At 40.9% G+C, this 22,477-nt stretch overlaps 1 protein-coding gene across 2 annotated transcripts in view; it reads left to right on the forward strand.

Moving 5' to 3' along the window:
- LOC136437852 (contactin-2-like) overlaps positions 1 to 22,477 on the forward strand; it is a 38,549-nt gene that overhangs the window by 1,828 nt on the left and 14,244 nt on the right. For both annotated transcript variants that reach the window (XM_066432384.1, XM_066432394.1), the window contains exons 2-28: positions 4,957 to 5,103; positions 6,038 to 6,355; positions 7,270 to 7,365; positions 8,161 to 8,290; positions 8,996 to 9,096; positions 9,307 to 9,406; positions 10,251 to 10,459; positions 11,521 to 11,725; positions 12,239 to 12,303; positions 12,716 to 12,884; positions 13,783 to 13,910; positions 14,699 to 14,871; positions 15,012 to 15,132; positions 15,254 to 15,451; positions 15,779 to 15,919; positions 16,487 to 16,557; positions 16,720 to 16,954; positions 17,491 to 17,645; positions 18,118 to 18,150; positions 18,520 to 18,672; positions 18,858 to 18,948; positions 19,568 to 19,689; positions 20,198 to 20,258; positions 20,780 to 20,880; positions 21,049 to 21,217; positions 21,407 to 21,513; positions 21,904 to 22,066. In XM_066432384.1, the coding sequence (XP_066288481.1) occupies positions 5,022 to 5,103; positions 6,038 to 6,355; positions 7,270 to 7,365; positions 8,161 to 8,290; positions 8,996 to 9,096; positions 9,307 to 9,406; positions 10,251 to 10,459; positions 11,521 to 11,725; positions 12,239 to 12,303; positions 12,716 to 12,884; positions 13,783 to 13,910; positions 14,699 to 14,871; positions 15,012 to 15,132; positions 15,254 to 15,451; positions 15,779 to 15,919; positions 16,487 to 16,557; positions 16,720 to 16,954; positions 17,491 to 17,645; positions 18,118 to 18,150; positions 18,520 to 18,672; positions 18,858 to 18,948; positions 19,568 to 19,689; positions 20,198 to 20,258; positions 20,780 to 20,880; positions 21,049 to 21,217; positions 21,407 to 21,513; positions 21,904 to 22,066 (3,697 nt within the window). In that variant the 5' untranslated portion in view covers positions 4,957 to 5,021. The remainder of the gene's footprint in view (positions 1 to 4,956; positions 5,104 to 6,037; positions 6,356 to 7,269; positions 7,366 to 8,160; positions 8,291 to 8,995; positions 9,097 to 9,306; positions 9,407 to 10,250; positions 10,460 to 11,520; positions 11,726 to 12,238; positions 12,304 to 12,715; positions 12,885 to 13,782; positions 13,911 to 14,698; positions 14,872 to 15,011; positions 15,133 to 15,253; positions 15,452 to 15,778; positions 15,920 to 16,486; positions 16,558 to 16,719; positions 16,955 to 17,490; positions 17,646 to 18,117; positions 18,151 to 18,519; positions 18,673 to 18,857; positions 18,949 to 19,567; positions 19,690 to 20,197; positions 20,259 to 20,779; positions 20,881 to 21,048; positions 21,218 to 21,406; positions 21,514 to 21,903; positions 22,067 to 22,477) is intronic.

A 22,477-nucleotide genomic window follows, 5' to 3' on the forward strand; every position in this document is an offset into this window, starting at 1 on the left:
TTTTCGTCAAGGAACATTTGGAGGAGTCACTTATTGACAAACACATGTAGATTTCACGAGAAACTCTTTTGTCACAATTAAATGTTAGTTCATGTAGTTTCAGTCGTAGATTGAGAGAGAACAGATTATCTTGTTTTGGGCAGTCAGAGTGGACTCAATGCACGGCGTAATAAAGTATCGTCCTACCGTGCCGTGACAACCATTAATCAACAACTAGCCATCCTCTTAACAAAGACACAGTGAATTTTCCCCATCAATGTCGAGCTACACTGATAAACTAATTACTAGATTTAAAAACAGTCTAGATCTGTATCAATGGTATAGAAAACTGACTAACATGGCCGTTTTTTTTCTGCGAAAAACACATCAGAATCCAATGGGTTTCAATGATTAACCTACTAATTTGCCCAATATGACGACATTACTGGCCCCTGGCCATAAGTTGTTTACGTCCAACCCAGCATGACTGTTTGAAATACCCTTGGGTTATATACTCTCCAAGCAGAGGTTAGTGGAGAAAATCGTGACCTTTTTATCCCGTTTTTCGTCGGTCATCTCCACTAGTTGAGATGGCCGACGAAAAACGGGACAGAGGATGAAAAGGTCACGATCTTTTGCACTAACCTCTGCTTGGAGAGTAGGGTTATGCACAATGCAATCTCATATGCTTGCTTCTAAGTCCGTTTTTTTTGTATTGCATACCCGGTAAACTACCTCAAGGCATAACACAACAGGTTTGTACTGAAGAGTACAGGGTGCATATTCAGACAGATTTATTTGATCCAGTCAAGGTCGACTCAACTCAACAGCATACTACAATGTTCATTGGATGGAAAATGAGAAACAAGAATAGCCACCACCTTCAGCCTTTCTTTGTAGATTCAAATTCAGCTTCATTGCAATCAACTTGCATGTTACACTTGCATGTTAACATGAAATCTGTTGACAATTACATTAAAATCATATCTTACATAACATAAATATCACAAGTAATTACACACATTACAAGTGTACAAACTTACAAGTTTAAAGCAGTTAAAAAAATAATTATCGCTTTGTACATGTCTTGGCAGGCCACATACCTTCAAAGGGTCTCAAAATACCATGTCAGTCATGTTTAAGGCATATGTTCGAAAAAATGGAAGCATAAATTGAAGTTATGATTTGATTTCTGCAATGCAAGTAATACAGATATTAGTCTGTGTAAGTTTCACCCACCTAGCTGGTCAATTTCGCTAGGTATGGCAGTTTAAAAATCGTAAAAATTCCCCGCGCGCATGTCATGTCTTTCCAAAGCACTATGAATTAAGTAGTCTCTTTTTCGACGGTGTGACGTCATAGCCTGTCTGTCGCGGCGGATGTTATGAACAATGTGTGATGGGCAAGATATGAAATTGTTCAATCTTATCGTACAAGATACTCTGGAGGACACGCACATGTAGTGTAGCTTAGTCACGTCTAGATGACAACATCGGCAAGGAGTAACTTTTCAGGGTGGCGGAATTATGTTCGTAGATGTTACATAAAATGATGAAAGAAGCCAAAGAGTTAAAAGATGTTGATTTGATTGAAGTGATACTGTGACTCTCTTTTAGATTTGCTACTACCAAGGAGGTTTTGCTGTTACGGATAGTTGTTTGTTTCTCAGTCTTGTTTTTCTATTAGGAATTTTCGCCGACTTTCGTGAAACAAACAACTGTTTGTACCGTAACAGGATTGGCGATTAACAGCTATTCTGTTTGGGTCTATCTTTTCTTCAGCTTCAGTAGTGACTTTCATTTTTGGTTATACTTCCTCCTAGAGAAAGATGATAGTGTAACCCTTTTTTTAATGGGGCATTGTTCGTTAATGACTGGTAAAATGGCGGGCATTCTGTCATGTAATCATCGGAAGACTCGTTTTCATCAAGAAACATTCAGAAGAGTCTCTTATGGACAAAAACATGTAGATTTCACGAGAAACTCTTCAAATTTCTTCTGTCACAATCAAATGTTAGTTCATGTTATTTCAGTCGAAGATTGAGAGAGAACACATTATCTTGTTTTGGGGAGTCGACTGACTCGCTGCACAACGTGATCAAGTCTTCTCATACCGTGAAGTGACAACCATTCATTATCAATGAGTCATCATGTTAATTACGACACAGTGAATTTTCCCCACCAATGTCGAGATACATTGGTAAACTAATTACTAGATTTAAAAACAGTCTAGATCTGCATCCATGATATAGAAAACTGACCATTTCGGCCGTATTTTTTCTGCGAAAAACAAATCAGAATCCAATGGGTGCCAATGATTAACCTACTAATTTGCCCAATATGTCGACATTACTGGCCTCTGGCAGTAAGTTGTTTACGTCCTACACAGAATGACTGTTTGAAATACCCCTGGGCTATACACAATGCAATCTCGTATGCTTCTAAGTCCGTTTGTTACCTCCATGAAAAATGGAGATATAGGTTTGGGTGTGTCTGTGTGTGTATCTGTCTGTGTGTCTGTGCGTGTGTGTGTTTGTGCTTCCGCACTACTGTAGTCAGCATAACTCCAGAACCACGATGATATTTGGTATGTAGGCGGGTGTTGATTTTGGGCCCCCTGGTACGTGACCTTGCTACTGCAGTAGAACTTCTGTTTTTCTATCTTTTGAATTGGACTTGCTATGGTCTTTTTTCGTTTGTATTGCATACTCGGTAGACCGCCTCATGGCATAACACACCAGGTTTGTACTGAAGAGTACATGATGCAAATTCGGACAGATTTATTTGATCCACTCAATGTCGACTCAGCTCAACAGCATACTACAATGCTCATTGGATTGAAAATGAGAAACAAGAATAGCCTTTCTTTGTAGATTCAGATTCGGTGCAATCAACTTGCATATGTTACGTTTACATGTTAATATGACATCTGTTGACATGTGCAGTTACATTAAAATCATTACTTACATAACATAAAGATCAAAAGCAATTACACATATTACAAGTGTACAGACATGTTAAAGCAGTTAAGAATTATCGCTTTGTACATGTCTAGGGAGGCCACATACCTTTAAAAGGTCTCAAAATACCATGTCATTCAGCATATGTTCGAAGAAATGGAAACATAAATTGAAATTATGATTTGATTTTTGCAATGTGTGTAATACAAATATTAGTCTGTGTAGGTTTCACCCACCTAGCTCGTCAATTTCGCTAGGTATGGCAGTTTAAAAATCATAAAAATTCCCTGCGCGCATGTCATGTCTTTCGAAAGCAAGTTGAAGCCTACTACAATTACATAACATTACGTTACCTATTATTGTACAGCTTCAGAGCGCTATGAATTAAGTGTCTCTTTTTCGACGGTGTGACGTCATAACCCGTCTGTCGCAGCGGAGGTTATAAACAATGCGTGATGGGCGAGGTATGAAATTGTTCAAAGGGTTGTCCTTATCGTCCAACATACAGCGGAGGACACGCAGTGTTGCTTAATAACGTCTAGATGACAACGTCGGCAAGGAGTTTGGAGGAATGACAATGATTCGACAGCACCGTTTTATTTATCTATTGGTTCAGCATGTACATGCTATGGTTGCCCAACTAGCCGGAAGCTATTACTAAGGGCGAACCCATGTGCGGTCATAGGACTAACACCGGGAAGGACCCATACTCTTTTCGATAAGCGCAGTGCCATGAGTTCTTTAACGTGCTCGATGTGTGGCTCTCCTCAAACACGGGACCTCCATTTAACGTCCTATCCGAGGGACGTCCCTAACCGAAGCTAAGTACTCATTTACACCTGGCAAGTCGTGTAAAGTGCCTTTTCCCAATGGCACACAACATCGGGGCATATCGGTGGTTTTGAACCCGGGACCTCTCGGTTGTGGGCGAAACACCCTACCGATTGCGCCACACATTGCCACACTATTTTTGCACGCCTTCGAGTGTGTGAGACAGGCGGTTGGGCAAACCGCCCCAAACCGGACTAGTATATTCCAAGATCATATTTGAAGATAGGACGAATAAAAGACAAAGCAGGTCGATCTGTGTAAGTACGTCCGGGGAAAGTCCTGTGTTTTGGGTGACAGTGAGGTACCTGGCCTTGTACCCTGGTCTTGTTTTTGTTTGTATCGTGTTTTTGTGACAAAGAGGCTCTGACCCCCGAAGGCATGTCTAACCATATTATTTCCAACTGTGTTATTCCGCTTATCTCCAATCAGATCTACACGGTGCTAAAATCGTATATATGGCTAGCATATACGATTTTGGCACCATGTAGATCTGCTATGGTGCCTGATTGGAGCTTCTCTGGCTAGCATATACGATTTTGGCACCGTACGTGTAGATCTGCTTGGAGATTATTATTCCGCTACATAAACTCACTTTAGGCCATGTTGATTTGATCATATGGATGACTGGGACCACAAAACTGATGCGAGCGCGCGAATGAAAATGTTTAGCAGAAGCAAAAGTCGCCTTCATTATGAAATCTGTGTCGTCATGACGGATGAACAAAACTAAACACACAGAGTAGGGTAAAGCGAATGATAGGTTCTTCATTTTTGTTCTTTCACTTTTTCTTTGACTTAGAAATTGACTTTGGAATTCTACGATATTAGTATCCGTTCTGCGAAATGATTCTTTGTTCGATTTACAGTATGGCTGAAAATTTATTTTTGGAAACGGACGAAAAGTAATACGCATGCATATAATCAAATCAACATGGCTTAATGTGAAATGTTGTTTTAGATTTACGTGGAAATTTGTCATATCGTTATTTTTGTCCCTTACCCGCTCCAAATGTATAATAATGATATACAGCATGGCATCATAACACTTAATTATAGTTTAATGATGATAATCAAAATCACGACATGAAGAGATGTATGGCAGATGTATTTTTACTGAAGAGCATTGTGCATTGATAAGTAGTCTTTAAAGTTTCAGTTTCAATGTCTAAGTTTAGGATCTGTTTCAGAGGGATGACTTTACGGTGAACGTAGGCATTCCTTAAAGCTCGACATTGCGGAGAAGAAAGGCTGAATGGCTGGTTTAGGAAGACTGTTGTGCATCGCTGTCATCACAACTTGTGTTGGTGTAGTGTGGATGCAGTCCCGAGGCATTAGTGAGTACCAGCGATGATTTTTTATGAATGAATGAATGAAGACCTTTATTGTATCTGTACGTTCGTACCCCGAGGGGCTAGATACAGGTCGTCTGACATAAACATAACTAACATGTAAGTGTTAGTTAGGTTTACTAACTACTTATGCTAACTAACATATACAGTGAAATATATACAGTACATAGTTGAAACATACATGGTAGACGAAAGTGATAAGCTAAGCTAATCCAGTAGAGTCAACTTCTTCTCGCTTATTTGTACATTTGTAGATTTATGAACAAATCATGTTTCTTATACAAGGTTTGTCTAGACGCAACAAAAATATGAATTTTTGCGTTGCGTTTAGATATTCAAAGTATGTCAATTTTTCATTGATACATTTGAAAATAACTTTTCTTTCTTTATCGTAAGGTTTTTCGCAAGAGTTTATCGCAAGAGTTTTCAGCGAATTCAAGAGACAAAAACGACTCTTTTTACGTTTTGTGTGTTTTGCTGTCTTTTTTTCCATACTTACACATTTTGCATGATATTCCAATTATGAAGTCAAGGGTTGCGCCAATCCAATTAAGAACGTCCAGTTTAGGACGCAGCGACGCCGCCAGCGTGCCGCGGTTCCAGTGAGAGGGGGGGGGGGGGGTAACATGTAGCGGGTCCAGTAAGATAGGGGCTTTAACACCAAATACATTTGCCACAAAAAATGTCTGGACTTACTTAATTGAGACGGGAAACGATTCTCTACTGTACTCATCAAGTTATGTAGAAAATCCCCTGTTTTAAGAGCGACTATTCACCATTGTGACCATGTAACTATTCGGGCTTGCCGTGCTAATTGTTGGAAAAGGAAGAAATTAAGGCGTTGCTGGGCCGATGCTTTTTGATAGGCCGCTCGTGAAGTATTGTTACGTATGGCCATATGTACTTTTGTGGCCCGTAGAATGGAGAGCGATTCCCATGGACCCGTCCATTTTCGAGCACCCCGCAGACCCAACGATACACGACCGGGAGAAGGCGATGTCCGAGGGCATCAACTACGCCAACCTGACGTGCAGGGCTAGAGGCAGACCCTACGTCAACTACACCTGGCTGAAGGACGGGAAAGAGTTGAACACGCCGTCGGACAAGTATGCGATAGCCGGCGGCTACCTGGTTATCTACAACCCGGTGTACCCGGACGATGAGGGCACGTACCAGTGTATCGCCTACAACCCTCGTGGAGCGGATATCAGCATGCCAGGAACGTTCATGATGGCGCGTGAGTTGTTATCTCCATGAAAAATGGTGATATTGTTTTGTCTCTGTGTGTGTCTGTGTGTGTGTTTGTCTTTCTGTCTGTCTGTCTGTCTGTCTGTCTGTCTGCGTGTTTGTGATTCTGGATTTTTGTAGGCAGCATAACTAAAAAACGTTTGAATGGATTATGATGATATTTGGTATGTGGGTGGGTGTTAGGAAAACGAGGGTCAAGGTCGATTTTGGGCCCTCTGGTATGTGACCATGGTACTGCAGCAGAACTTTCTTTTTTTGCATCTTTTGACCTGGACATGCCATGGTCTTCATTTTTTATGATGGTAGAGAGCTGGTGATGTAAGGAAGAAGTGGTGTGGGTTTGGGCCTCCTAGCAGCTTACTCTGGAACTGCAGGGGCGTTTGTGTCAAAATCTTCCAGGGAGAACAACTGAACAAAGGAACGACGGATTTCCACGAGATTTAGTTTGCAGGTGTCTTAGACAGAGATGTACATACAAGAATGCAAATTGTGCTAATCGGGACTTAATCTACATAATCAATGAGGAATATCTATATTTGCTGTTTTTTTATTATTATCGGACTCAAATTCATGGAACATATGTAGTTTATGGCAGGTGGTATATTCCTTATTTGCGCAATTGCAGAATTAATGCAGAAAGTTATGATTCTTCTGAGGGGTAAATGATTGGACTGTTAACATTGTGACATATCTAAGTCAGTCAAATGTGTACATGACTCAGCGATCGCCGTCCAAATGAACCATTCATTTTCATACAATTACAAAACTCATCCAGATACAGACTCTTTCAACATTTTTTATTATAAATTCCTTTATCAGCATTATTTTCCTACCACTTAAGTATTTCATGATTACACCTTCAGCCTGATTACAGTTGTTTTTTGTTGTCTTTTTTTACTGAAGACGTTGGGAAGTTTGACAAAACGCCCCGCCCTCCTGTGACCGTGACTGAGGGAAGAGGATTCAAACTTGAATGTGGAGCACCGGACGCTTTTCCTGGTGAGTCATTCTATACAAATTGTTGAAATGCAGCCCTTCATCTAATATTCCACCATTCCATGGAACAGCCCGGCTTCACAGATAATGAGCAAAACGTAGCTTGGGTGACGAACCTTCGGCTCATGTACAGTGTCAAGGAATTAACAAGGTTCGATGTTCTCATTGTAGTTCATCAATCATGCAAATGAGGTTTTGATTATAATTACATCTGTCTACTCATCAATTCCTGTCACTCAACAGTGATCGTGACTATGTAAAAAAATGCCAGCCAGACAGACAGACAGACCAAAAAATACCTTCCCGTGAATTAGTATACTTTTCCATTGACCTATGACCCGGCTCTACCACTTCCTGTCACTCTGCGATAAAAAATACGACCTCCAAGTCGACCTTCCCATCCTGACTGTCAGTCTAAAATTACACCATTCTCCCCCTCACGTGCACGTCTGTATTCAAACGCTTGCGAACACACAAGACAACAGAACCTCCGTATATAGCAGCCAATAGGCTATGTACGGAGGCAACCAATCACAGGCAACCAATCATAGGAAACCAATCACAGCCAACTAATCACAGCCAACCAATCACAGGCAACCAATCACATGCAACCAATCACAGGCAACTAATCACAGACAACCAATCACAGGCAACCAACCACAGGCAACTAATCACAGGCAACCAATCATAGGCAACCAATCACACTTTACTGTGAAAATACATACATGTTTATAACCATGTCCATTAGACCAATCACATTGTGCATCACGTAACGTTATATCTTCCCAACTTTTGCAGCTCTGCATTTCGGCTGGTACAAGGGTCACGTCGCCAACAGGATCATTCCAAACGAACGGCGGTACATCTCCCACAAGAACGGAGACCTGTACTTTAAGTATGCTATAATCAATGACGCCGGAGAATACAGGTTAGGAAATTGATGGATTTTCTAGAATCAAGTTCTATCTAGTTCCTGTGATATTTGTATCTCAAGAGCGAGCATCAAAATGTAAATCCGTGTGTTTTCAATGTTTGAGTACACAAAATGAATACCACAATTTACTTGTTTATTTTGAATGGTTCACCGTGTTTCAATAACAAACCAACCTGCTTTTCACTAATACCCCCATTCCACTAGGACGGCGCTCTCTCTGCGACCTAAAATTGACCAGAGCGCTTAATGGATTTCTTAGATAAAGAACGAATCTTTTTCACGCTTTGTGTGTTTTCTTGTGTTTTCATTCACACTTTCACATTTTGTATGATATTCCAATTATGAAACCAAGGGTTACACAAGTCCAACTTAGGTCGCAGCGAGGTCACCGTGAGAGCGCTGTCTAGTGGAATGGTGGCATAAGCCGACTTTATGCATGTTTTTACAGGTTTGCGTAGCAAAACCTTTATTGGATCCGTTGGCATGTGTGGTAGCCGCCATCTTGAATTGTGACGTCACAGGGTCGCCATACCATTTTATAGGGAGGGGTGTTTCTGGGGTCGCTAGCGTTCTCTCTATTTTTAACAAATCGGCACACAACTATCAAATAAAGATAAAAATTCAGCACCAATTCATATTCGTAAAAAGACCCCGTATATGTATCACAAATAATTAAGTCTAGTGTTTGTTCTGTCTTAGGTGCTTCGTCCAGAACCAGCTACAAACGGACTTTACCGGAGATTTGGAGAACAGATCCAGCCCTGTGATCACCTTGAAAGTTGATCGCGACCTCAACCCACGTAAGATTTAAATCTAATACTACCTTGCCTCGTGTTATACTTTCCCCTTTATTTGATCTCCATTAAAACCAAAGTACTAGAGTATATAATATGTTTATATATGCACATGACTATGTATATGGTTGTTAACATGTGACCTGTGCTTACTGACGCGACAATGACTTGAAAAAGCTGTCTCACTTTATCGCTTTGGTCTTTCGTATCCACCAGCTATCCAGGATAGAGAACCGGTCATCATCCTCCCACCAGAGGATATCAACCCACTAGCGGGGTACTTGAGTGCAGAATTGGAGTGTTTTGACGACTCATAGTGAGTATCAACATCTATTTATCGTTTTGGTCCGTTGCAATAGTTTTAGCTATTAGTGCTATTCTGAAAATGTCCTCATGATCTATTGCTTTTGATGTATATAACTTTATAGCACAACTAATGTACGAGGTACAAAGTATGGCATCTACTGGTACTTAGCTACAGTTCAATAAGGCTAATCTACCCGATACAAGAGTGTATGGTATTATATATGGGATCATGAGCATTTACAATCATTGGAAGAATTTCTAACGTCTAGACATTCTTTGATACATTTTACTATATATAGAATGTAGGGTTTGTTACATGTCAATATATACCATTAAGATAAATGCTAGAATAGTGATGATGATGCATTGTTGCCCAGACTGAGTCCAACGATTGTGTTGGTTTAATCGTTTCATTTGAACTACAGAAGGAGACAAACTCTTATATTGGAAGTTTAAATGTGTTGGTAGTAATCATAACACAGTTCTAAATTTTCTTCCAACACTAAGATATTCACGGATCAAATTTTCGACGACCACTGTCGCCTTCTTCAGGATCAATAATGACATATACATCAGGGCACTCAAGTCATCACTCAACAGAGACAGTGGGCGTTATAAACTTCCTGGCACGTTTGACCGATTGCTGACGTCACGTATCCGTAATGACACGTGTCAATATAGTCACGTGTCTGTAACTCTCGCGAGTTTACGTTCGGTAGTGATTGGTCATTATTTATCCTGAAGAAGGCGACAGTGGTCGTCGAAAATTCGATCCGTGGATATCTTTGTGTTGGAAGAAAGTTTAGCATTGTATCATGAGACAAATTCTTATGCACATTTCGTTCCGATTTCAGCCCGGAATCTAACATCCAGTGGAAGAGGTTGGACAAGCCGTCAAGGGAAGGAGGCGTAGAAATAGAGTTCCCCTCCAGAGCACGATTCAACTATCACTCCCACGCTCTCATCATTCCTGAAATCAGCGAAGCAGACGGAGGAATCTTCCAGTGCATCGCCAGCAACAGAAAGGGATCCGTCTCACACGAAGGCAAAATCGAAGTTGAATGTAAGGCCTTATAATCTTATCTTATTTATTTACATATCTATTAAATTAATACATTCTTAGGTGTGGGTGGGGGGCGTAGGCACACTTGAGGCTTTTGTTGTATTGTCACTTGTCAGTTTAGTCTTGTTTATGCATATATTCATATTTATAAGTTTGTATATTTGTTAAGTGGCGCTGGCAAAATAAGCTTTATAACGTGAGTGCAGCGCCACTTTTCTTTATCTCTCTTTCTGTTAATTCTGAATAAAAAATAATAATAAAATGTAAGGCCATGTTGATTTGATTTAATGGATGACATCCACTGGGGGCTACAAAACTGATGCGAGCGTGCGAATGAAAAAAAAGTTCGGCAAAAAAAAGTTGCCTACATTATGAAATCTACGTCGTCAGGAAGAATGGACAAAGCAGACAGAGTCTGGTATACCGAAATATAGATTCTTCATTTTTGTTCTTTCAAAAGTTTTTCTTTGACTTTGGCATTCTACGACATTAGTATCTGTTTTCAGTAATACGTTTTTGCATATACAGCATGTTTTTACTAATTTTGCTGTTGCTTAGTACGATTAATAGTATGGGTGAAACCTGTTTTAAACGGACGAAAAGTGATGAGGCGCGCGGATGTCATCCGTATAATATCAATATAACTTAATAAAGCAACTCACACTTAAAACATTACCCCGTTATATGATTTCGCCATGTTTAGATCATCTTTCTGACACATAACAACAACCATTAACATTTTTACCACATCCGAAACTGGTAAATGAATTGCAACAAAACAATGTTCAAAATACATTCGATTCAAAAAAGAGATTTACGAAGTAAGGGTCGCCATTTGATTGACATAATTTGATTATATTTGATTGACAGGTATAGTATCATACACCATGTTTGTAATTAATTAACGAAATGTAGTTTTACGCATGTACCTGTTATACACTAAAAGACATACTCGTATACAAAAAGAGAGTTACGAAGGAAGGGTCGCCACTTGATTGACATAATTTGATTATATTTGATTGACAGGTATAATATCATTCACGTTGCCATTTGCTCCACAGCCTCTCCATCGCCCAAAGTACCGAAATCCAAAAAGGCTCTCGTCATAGGAGGCAGTGTCACTTTGTCGTGTGAAGCAACGGGCAGTGAACCCCTCGTGTATAGTTGGTACTTTGGAAGGGACAAGATAGTGACTGACAACATCAAATACGTCGTATCCACTGACAAGCTTACTATCAAGAACATGGATCTCAGCGACAAAGGGGGGTAAGATAATGTTTTGTAACTTCTATACGTTGTCTTGACTTTTGGTTGTAAGGGTAAAGGTAGTCTTTTCGTTGTTATCGTTGTTATCCACTGTATTTACTGCATGCTCAGTATTGCAAGGGGAACCCTATTCTTACACCGCCTTTTACCTGCCCAACCGAGGTCAGGTACCCATTTCTACATTAGCTTGCCTAGGGGTCCCCGGAAAGTGCGAAATGGAACGAAATGGAACGAAATGGACGAAATGGACGAAATGGAACGAGATGATATTAAACGGAATGGAACGAAATGGAACAAAATGGATGAAACGTCGTGTTAAATGCCTTTAAGGCCACCACATCGGTGACATGTCAGCGGATTCGAACCCAGGACCTCTGGGTCCTGCGCCAAACCACCCTAACTGTTAAGCCAACACTACGCCATCTTTTAGTTGTGAAAAACAATGAAACATCCACACCGGACATTTCATGATATTTCATACGCTATATAACGGCTGTATCATCTCAATTGCAGTTACCGGTGTATCGTCACAAACGATCAGGGAGCGGGTACAGCCGAAGTTCGACTATTGGCTAAGCGTAAGTACACTTTTGTTGTCAATACTAAACAAAAGCGTATTGAATTCCAAAGCGTTGATATATATACACAACATATTTACCTTCGCTAAGAAGGTTATGTTTTGGGTAGCGTTTGCATGTATGTATGTATGTATGTATGTGGGTATGTGGGTATGTGGGTATGTATGTATGTATGTATGTATGTATGTATGCATGTATGTATGTGTGTATGCCTTTGTGCGTGTGTGTGTGTATGAGCATCATACCTCAAAAAGGCCTGAATGGATTGTCTTGCTATTTGGTACATGGGTAGGTCTTGATGGGATCTGGAAATGATTACATTTTAGGCTACCTAGCGGATTGTTACGGTATTGTAGCGGAACTTCCTGTTTTGGTATCTCGTTCTTTATGAGACTAATTCCACGTGCTACAGCACCAAACATCGTGAAACCGATCAGCCAGCAGAACGGAATGGTAGGCTCTACCATCACTGTGACCCTGAAATGGGAGGGGCTTCCAGTCCCTACGATGGAATGGATTAAACAGGGCGAAGTGATCGCCACTAGGACACCAGAGGGAGTGGTCACGAAAACTAGTCAAAGGTAACTTATCCTCTGCATTAATGAATGAATGAATGAAAGACCTTTATTGCACGTTTATGCTCTGATGAGCTAAGTACAGGTCATGGTGACAAGCAGAAGAATAGTTACAGTGGTAACAGAAATTTGATATCTAACTACATCTAAATACTGATTAATACCGCTATGTACATGTCGATTTCTTCTCGCTTCTTGAGGCAGTTGTAAGTGAATAAGCATACAGGGTTCATTAGATATGGCTTGTCTAGTTTCATAAGGGAAACAAATGTTTGTAAGCTATCCAAATAACGAAAATTAGGAAACTTATCTTTTATAAAGTCAAATAGGATATTCCTGTCATAGTTATATAGCGTACAATCAACAACAAAATGACACTTATCCTCAATCTTACCTAAATCACAGTATTGGCAAGTTCTTTGCTCTAAAGGAATGCGGCAATGTCTGCCATTTTCAATGCGTAGTTGGTGTGAACTAATCCGGAGTTTTGTGATGGCTGTTCTGTATCGAATGTTTGAAATGTTTAGATATTTCTCTTCGAAGTAGGTGTCTTTGAGTAATCTGTCTGTTCGTAATATTTATATGATTGTAGATTTGTTTGTTTGTTTAATAGTATTTATTCATTTGTCACGAAAACAAGTCAAATGCAGCTTATCCTCTGCATCAATATTTACATGATTGTAGTTTTGTTTGGTTAAAAGTTTTTAAAAAACCTTTGATTATATAACATATCTGCTCTTACAAAAAAGCACATTCAAGTTAGTTGATTATAGTTGTGCTAGTTTGACATGTATCTCTGTAAAGTATCATGTTTGTTGTGACCTGTACTTAACCCATTGTGTGTATATACAATAAAGGTCTTCATTCATTCATTATTGCTGTTGATCTTATTTGTCTAAAACAGGTATAACCTGACCAAACAGGGATATCTGATCATCAGAGACCTGAGACCAGAAGACGGTGGAAGTTACAGCTTCAGAATTCAAAACGTCCTCGGTAGCGTGGACACAGCAGGGAGACTATACGTTGCACGTACGTCAAAGTCCTTTTATAACGCGGTGTTCAATCTTTTATGGTATGAAAATCTCAAAGAAAAACCCCTAGTTACAAGATCTATTCAGAGCTTTAGTATAAAACCTGGTTTCCCAGTCCTATCTTTAGTCACTGACGAAAGACAGCGGATGCTGTCTGAAACGTCGGACTGTTTCAAAATTTGATCCAGTTGCTTGAGTAATTTTTTGGCGTATGTTATTACCTGGATGTCTAACCTTCATCAAAGATTTGTATCTGTATAGCCGGTATAACCGCCTTTTGGCGTAACACACCAGCTTATAATATTGAATCCACATGCAGGGTAGTATAGAACACATTTCCATATCAGATCTACCGTTAATCAAAATCAGGCATCGACTACAACCCCAGTTGAGTCAGAAAAGTGCTATCATCGAAAAATAAGATAAAGATATTTAAATGACTACATCCTAACACCGACATGCTTGCTTAGACGCGTACGCTTCTATTGTCCTTGAAGAGATTTATCAGTCACGTGTGATTGCCAGTTACTACAATCCGTTAGGCTAGAAGATCTGCACAAGTCTCGACCAGCTGTCTCGACCTAGTCTCGTGCTCTCGCGAGAGTAGGTCGCCTAGTCTCGTGCACTCCGTGATCAAGTTGACGTCGAAAATTCGGAGTGCTCTCGCGAGACTAGGTCACTCCGTGATCAAGTTGACGTAGAAGATTTAGAGATACGTGTTTTGTTACCTTTCTAAAGTCACTGATTGAAGAATATTCTAGTAACTTCTATTGTCCTGTCTTTCAGAGCAATCGCGCATCGTACAAGGCCGTGGACCAACGGATGTCAGCATGGAACAGGGAGGAACTACCACCATCCCGTGTGAAGGACTGATAGACTCCCTGCTGGAAAGTGTCAACGCCTGGTACGTGGACGGCAGGAAGATCGACTTTGTGAAGGAATCTTTCAACTACAAGAGGGTAGGTAGTACTAGTACCTTTTTCTGTACTCGTACCGAAAATAGTCAGCTTCAAGTTCGTTTACATCAGATGGTCATTGCCTTGTGTAATCATCTAAATCACTGGTGTAGATGTTCTTTCCTTGATAATCCATCTTGTAGGGACCTAAAGGAGAACTGGTCATCATGAACGCAAACGTGATGATGCACGATGGCGTGTACACATGCGCACTGGACACCTCGGTGGATAAGCAGACTGCAACTGGTAGAGTCCGGATCAAAGGTATGATTTAGCATCTTTGCCAAGTTTAAACAGATCTGTGTCTAGTGATATAGAAAGAAAAGAAATACGTTTGTCTGGATGTTCACAGTTTGAACCGTTCCCTACATCTTTCCCTCTGAAGGTGTGAGCGAAGCACCAGTTGGAGTCAAGTTTGAGAATGTGGGGTCCAACACCGGTACTCTCCGCTTCACTCAAGCCAACACCAATGGAGACAGCTGTAAGGAGTACGTGGTGGAGGCGCAGACAGAGTTCGACGACATTTTCTTCACTGACAGACTGTGGACCCAGGTTTGGAGAGGTTCACCAAGTTACCTTAGAAGTGAGTACATGCTATACGAGCACTATGGGACGCCAGGATCTCAGTAGCGTGGTCTGTATGTGAGATATTCCTGCAACACAATCGTAAAGCTATTTTTGTCTTACAAGCGGGAGCCCTCTAGACTTTATACGTAACGCTTTGAGGCAATGTCTGATTGTCATCGAATTGTATGTCATGTATGAAAAAGTTGATATAAACATGTCATTTGTTAAAACTAACAAAATGCAATATGTAAGTAAACTATATAACTGCAGGTGGGCTAAAAATGACACCTTTTGTTCTTCAGAACTTCGTGTGTGTAATTTTGGGGACATTTTTTCTACTTAGATGCACGCGGAGGAGCTAAGCTTCTTACCCTGAACAATTTGAAGCCGTACACCGAGTACAGCTTCCGTGTCATGTGTATGAACTCCTACGGCATGGGTGAGCCGAGCTTTCCAACGGAAACAAACAGGACTTTGCCAGGAGGTAAGGCTAAAGTAATGTGTAGTCCAGCATAGCTAAATAGGCTTTTAAGTATCGGAAATAAGTTTGTATCTCTTTTCTTTTCATTTTCTCTTTTTTCTTTCATAATTGCTCTGTTTACTAGTATTTTGTCGACAAACAAACATAGACCATCTTCGTAATAATTGATCAAGGTTTCGTAGTGAAAAGTTAAGATTTCATATTCAGGAACAATTACATTGAATCCGTGAATAGTTTCATCGGGTTGGTAAGTCTCTGGATAAAAAGACATTTCTTCTTGTTTTTTGATCGACAGTTGTGTATGTGTTACACTTTTGTACATTTGGGACCGCATAGTGATGTCATCTCCTGTGATTTCTACACATGTAAATATTTTGCGTTTGGGAATGCATCTCATTATGTATAAGCAGCAACACCTGTGCTACATTGCTATGTGAACCAGTCAGAATTACCTTGAAGAAGGTGACAGAAACGTCGGTGGAATAAACTCTTGGTTGTGTAAAAAGAGTCTTTTTATTCAATTAAATTGAATGCGAGTCATAAGACTATTTTTCAAATCTTTTATTACAGCCCCACCTCGAGCTCCTGGAAATTTGGGTTATGGCAATGGTATGAGTGGAGATGTCCTGATGAGCTGGGAGGTACGTGAGAATTGAACGCTAATGGAGATCTTCATAAAACAAACAAACAAACAAACAAATAAACGTGAGACTGTTTGCTATGTTGGCTTGGTAATCATAGAAGTTAGTACAATGAATTTACTAGTATGCAAAAACACAATGTTTTGATGTTCTTTCCTGTAGCCACTTCAAGAGTCCGACTGGGGAGATGAGACGGTTGGATACCGTGTACGGTACCGCCGACAGGGTACCGGGGACAGGTTCAGGGAGGTCTACATCGACAACCCTGAGGCAGCAGCCTACGCGCACACACAGCCTCCAGCGCCCGTCAACGTTCCGTACGAGTGCAGGATCGCGGCTTACAATAACTACAGTGTTGGACCCGAGGCCACGTGGATCGCATATTCATCTTCAGGACGTGAGTGAATGTTAACATCGAATGTATATCTTAATTCATTTCTATCAATTTATCAGTCACAGATCACAGTCAGGTTAGTGACATGTTTTTCAAGACAGCTGTCCCTGGATAGATTTACACACATATACATTGATAAACATATAACGTATGAAACGAAGTCCTTTGAGATTTTAATGCCAAACCTGAAATAGATAATTCTCTATGATTCTTCATATCCAACATTGTGGTCTTCCCTTGAATAGTAGTTATCTATAAGTTATCTTTATTTTGAGGATAACATGTCTACATGGTAATCTATTCGTGCTATCCTTTCCTCTGATCAATACATTTATCAATTCCAGTATTATAGTACAATGCTAAACTTGCTTTCAGCGCAAATATAGACACAGATCAAAGACCACGGTAAGGACCAATGATAACAAAACACTTCCAAACGTGATCTCGCGAGATGTGCGGAAACGTGACTTTCCTGACACGCTGTTTTACAGACATTGTTCTTTGACTCTTAATTAGATCTTATTCTAATTCCCTTTCAGTACCAGATTACCCTAGGAACTTGGAGATCATAAACCAACGCAACGATAGTGCGACGATGCAATGGGAGAAGATCCCGAACTTCAACGGACCGATCCCGTTCTGGGGTGTCCGATACTGGCGGGAACAGGACCGCCCAAGGGCTTCCCGTCGTACTGTGAGTTTGTAAAAATTACATGGACACTTTTGACAAGTTTTGGCGTTGATTTTGTGTGTATTGTGCAATATACTTTACATTCATGAGATGCATTGCACACTAAGAAAATGCAATGTGACAAAACTATAGATATGAAGATATGACTATCAATCTTTTCTACCTTCTTTTCCCATCCTAGTCAGTAAAAGTTACACCTCTTGTGGGGCGGCCAATGTAGACATTCTGTTCATTATTGCTTAAGATGCAATAAACTATAGATATTAAGATGTAATAAACTATAGATATGAAGATATGACTATCAATCTTTTCTACCTTCTTTTCCGAACCTAGTCAGTAAAAGTTACATCTCTTGCGGAGCAGCCAATGTAAACATTCTGTTCATGATTGCTTTAGATGCAAAAGATGAAATAAATCTCTTTGCAATTGGTCGTGTTAAACATGTTCTTCTTTTGTTACATGGTCTGCGGTGCAGAAACGTGCTGTTAGCTGGTGGTGGGACACCTGGGTAAGTAACTTTTTTTTTCAAACTTATGCTTCTGGTAAAAACGCTCAGTTGTGGTAGGATTGATAATGCTGATACCGGTAAGGTGTTCATGGTGCTGTTTTACAAGCAGATGTATTTTGCAGCACATAACGGATCATATTGTAGATTAATTTTGTAGTATTACGGTTCCTTAAGTTATCCAACGAACATGTCGACAATTTTTCATGATAGAGAAAGATTTAAAAACATCAGATAGGTTACAGACACGTATGCAGCGCTAAAGAGATCGCATAGGAGCAAAACACAAAGATTGGTTTAAGTACTGACTGGCTGACAAGGAGTAAATGGAATAATAATTAAATTTGAATATCAGAATGCTCTTCCTCCTAGCTCCGTTACATCCCAGAAGAAGAGGAGAAGGATGAAACAGGGTTCCAGTACGCCCGTCTCTATGACGACGGTCTGACGAAGCTACCAGGACCTGCTGACAAGGAGACGTACATTCTTCGTGGGCTTCAACCGAGCACGCTCTATAACTTTCAGGTTCGGGACTGCTTGTATTGGTTTGTATGAAATCCGTCGCACAATTGTGTCCTCTTAAGAACCTCATGTACACATTTGATGGACATATTTTTCTTTACAAATTATTCTATAGACAACAATACAACACTGGAGAATGCTTTCTCGCCTTTTTACAAAATTTAATGCCTTATTCTTCTTTTTTTCAGGTGCGAGCAAACAGTCCTCCATATTTTGGCGAATACAGCAACATCACCCGTGCGATAACATTGAGAACTGAAAACCCATGGATCCGAGGATGTAAGTTTCGTTTTGATACATTCTGGAAAGTAGCTATGATTGACATGAAATATGGTGAATAATCATGTTGACACATATTCCAAATTTCCCTTCCTGTCTGTGCATAAACGGTGTTACGTTCGTATATACATGTGCTGGAAATTTTGATTATAGATATATTATAGGTACAGGATGTTATCATTGAAAGATCAAGACGCACTAAATGTAACTACTTTGTCAACATGTCCCTGTGGCGCAAGCGTTAACGCAACCCCGCTGCTTCGCTATCTGGATGAAATTCCGTGGATCCTAGGGCCCGCGTTCGATCCTGGGGGTCAACTGGAGCTCGGACATGTTGTAAGGGATTACATTCCTCATTTCGGATGGTGACGTAAAGCCACCGGCCCCGTGTATGAGGGAGCTTCGGGCGTAAGCCTCAAGCGTCACACCTCTAGATCTGCACGTAAAATAATCCAACACACTTATCGAGAAGAGTAGGGGGGGGGGGGTGACCCGGTGTGCTTGGCCAAAAACGCGAGCCGTGGCGAAGTTGCATTGCACTACCACTAACTACTTGAAAAAGCATTATGCTTCACCCCAATTGAGGATGACTGCTTTACCTTTACTTTGCGCCCAACAGTGAAAGGAAGCTGGTGGATGCCGATCCTGTTCTGGTTCATGGTTACACTACTGCTAGTTCTGCTGTTCATCTTCTGCTGCTGTTGTTGTCTTTGGTGCAAAGCAAGACATCGACATTATCCGGTTAGTCTTTTCTTAACCGTTTTTCTCATTTACTGAACGTTATATGATGATCAGATTATGGCATACTGATGAGAGTCACTTAGTCTGGACCACTGCTTTTGAGGCTGGCAATGTATATGATGATGGTCAGTGTGGCGTAACGGCAGGGTTTTCGGCCCAGAACCCGGGTCCCGGGTTCGAATCCTCTGACGCCACCGATCTTGTGGCATTGGGAAAAAGGCATTTACACTCCAACCAAGTATAAAAAAAACGGCTGTATTATGTGTGTGGGTCACGACGTCAGCAATAGCTGCCTGTATCCCACGTGTATTGCACTGTTACAATTCCAATAAAATCCCCAAATCCCAATCCAAGATGGTAGCAAAACGTTATATACATCGATATGTAAAAATAAGTTTTTTTAATCTTGCTGTGATTGTATAGTATTTGATAGTCTGTGAAGTGTTTCAGAATCAAATAATTGGGCTAATCTACATACTTATCAATTCTGACAATCAATGCATTTCAGAAAGAGGAATCTATTCCCCTTGCCAAGAGAAATGGACTGTCAAAGGACTATGAAGTGGACGGTGAGTATTGCCTCAACTACATCCTTTTTTCACTTCCACACAAATCATACAAAAGCAGGGATTAGCTAACGCCCCCCTGAATTTTGTGTTCCGATTTTTACAAAGGGTTGATTTAAAGTCAACACAGCTTCACAACGTAATATAAACAATTTACCTCAAAACCAAAACAGGACAACCGTGGGTTGTCATTTTCAACCATTATAATCATAGAGTCTTATAGCACAGTGCAGGAAAGACTTCTTCAGTCGCCGAGTCCTGACTTTTGGCAAGGTGAAAGTGTTGTTGTTTCTCAGCTGTCTGCCTGTAGCAGTCAAACGTTGGAGGGATACAAGGTCATGGAGAGGGTTCTCAGGCTTCAACATAGTCTTGAAGAGTTTAAGTGCTGCTGCCCCTCTCCTTTCCTTCAAGTCATGGTTCAAGTCATGGCATGCTTATCGTTTGAAGAATTAGGCATATCTTTGGAAAATTGAGGGATTTTCTTTAACCACGTTATCTTCATAGATGTCATCTTTCATTTTCAGTTATGACACCGTACCACAAAGAGATCCTTCGGCATTTCCGCGACACTATCACCCGATACGTCAGTCCAAAACCTGTTGCCGATCATCTAGTTGAAAGAGAGGTTGGTATAGTTATAGCATGTTTATATGATAAGCAGTTCTTGAGAATAAACCTCGCTTGCTGTGCCTCGTAATGAGGAGGACTGATGATGATGATGGTTATGATATTCCTGAAACGATTCGATGAGCGTTGTAGCTTGTAGCAATTCTAAAATAAACCTTTGTCATAGGCCTTACCACAGACAATAGCAGGCCAGATTAAGCAGATTGAAGAACCTGATTTGGCCAATGAAAGGCTGTTGGACATCCTGCCGAACCGTCCCGATTTCGCCTTTGACCATTTCTGCGATGGAGTCCGACCCGAACATCCTTGGCTGTCTGATCTACTGGAGGAGGAAGGTACGCTTTTTTTAGGAGGCGTCTGTAGTTCTCATACCCTTCCACAGTGGCCTCAACTACATGTCACAACTTCTATCATCACAGACAGCTTATATCTTATGAAAAAAAAACTCACGGTCTGCTTGAAATGATTTCATTAGTGAAATTGGTTACCGACTTTATGATTTTTAATTCCGTTGTAATCTTCAGAGGAAGAAATGACAGACGAGCACAGGTTCATCCTGCAGTCTCACCAGGAGGCCCTAGCTGCTAGTGTCGACCCTCATCCCGTCATCAACCACATGAACGAGAATAAGGTGGGGTTTTCTTCCACTAGTAATCAATCCTATTTGTTTGTTTGAACCTTTGTTTATTCCTGACATGCTCAAATCGGCACGCAGGCCGCTTTTCATTGAGTTCACGAGGGAAGAGGTAAGGGTCAGATACGATATAGCAGAGATACACAGTCTTTTGAGTCCTAATAACTCTATCGACATATATCATTACATATCTATGGTACAACAATATACCTTTGCTACAACATACAACATATAGTAGGGCGAAATCTGATTCATGGTTCATGTCAATCCAGTATGGAAATATGCATCAATCTATCACTCAAGCACGGAGAGAGGCCTACTCTCTATTTCCATTTCTAATTACATTTCGATGACTGGGTATCGACAATGGTTTGATTTTTTGCGTAGTACTTCAACAATATGGAGTCGGATCATCTCAGGACCATTCCCAGCAAAGAAGAGACGAACAATGCCGTGATTGACATGGTGAAAGATCGTCCTGATCCCGCCTTCTACCACTACCTCATGTGTCTCAACCAGCAGGACCCAGGTCTGGCCGCCAAGATTGGAGGTAAGATCATCGTCATCATCTGTCGCCCACCGGAGGGGGGAGGGGGGCAAGTCCATGCACAACCGAGGACCCCACTAGTCTGTCTGCCATGGCCCCACCCAGGTCTTACACGTCAAGCCCGGTATCTCCTGAGAGAACCCTCGGGAAGATCAGCTTCATGGAGTGTGTTTTTCCCCCGGGGCCTCCACAGAATCACCTCCTCACTTGCCCGAAGGCAGTGACCAGCAAACTGGAGCCGTTTCTGTCTGAGTCTGTAAGACACGTCGTAGGAGAGCAACGTAGATGGCTTAATGGTTTGGTGGTGTTTGTAACTGATGATTTGCGCTTTGTGTAAGAGTGAAGTGTAAGTTCCATCAAGCTAGATAGTTAGGTAAGATATTGCGTTATCCTTACCTGACTGTAACAATCCTC

Source organism: Branchiostoma lanceolatum, chromosome 1, assembly GCF_035083965.1.
Source record: "Branchiostoma lanceolatum isolate klBraLanc5 chromosome 1, klBraLanc5.hap2, whole genome shotgun sequence".
Classification (NCBI taxonomy): domain Eukaryota; kingdom Metazoa; phylum Chordata; class Leptocardii; order Amphioxiformes; family Branchiostomatidae; genus Branchiostoma; species Branchiostoma lanceolatum.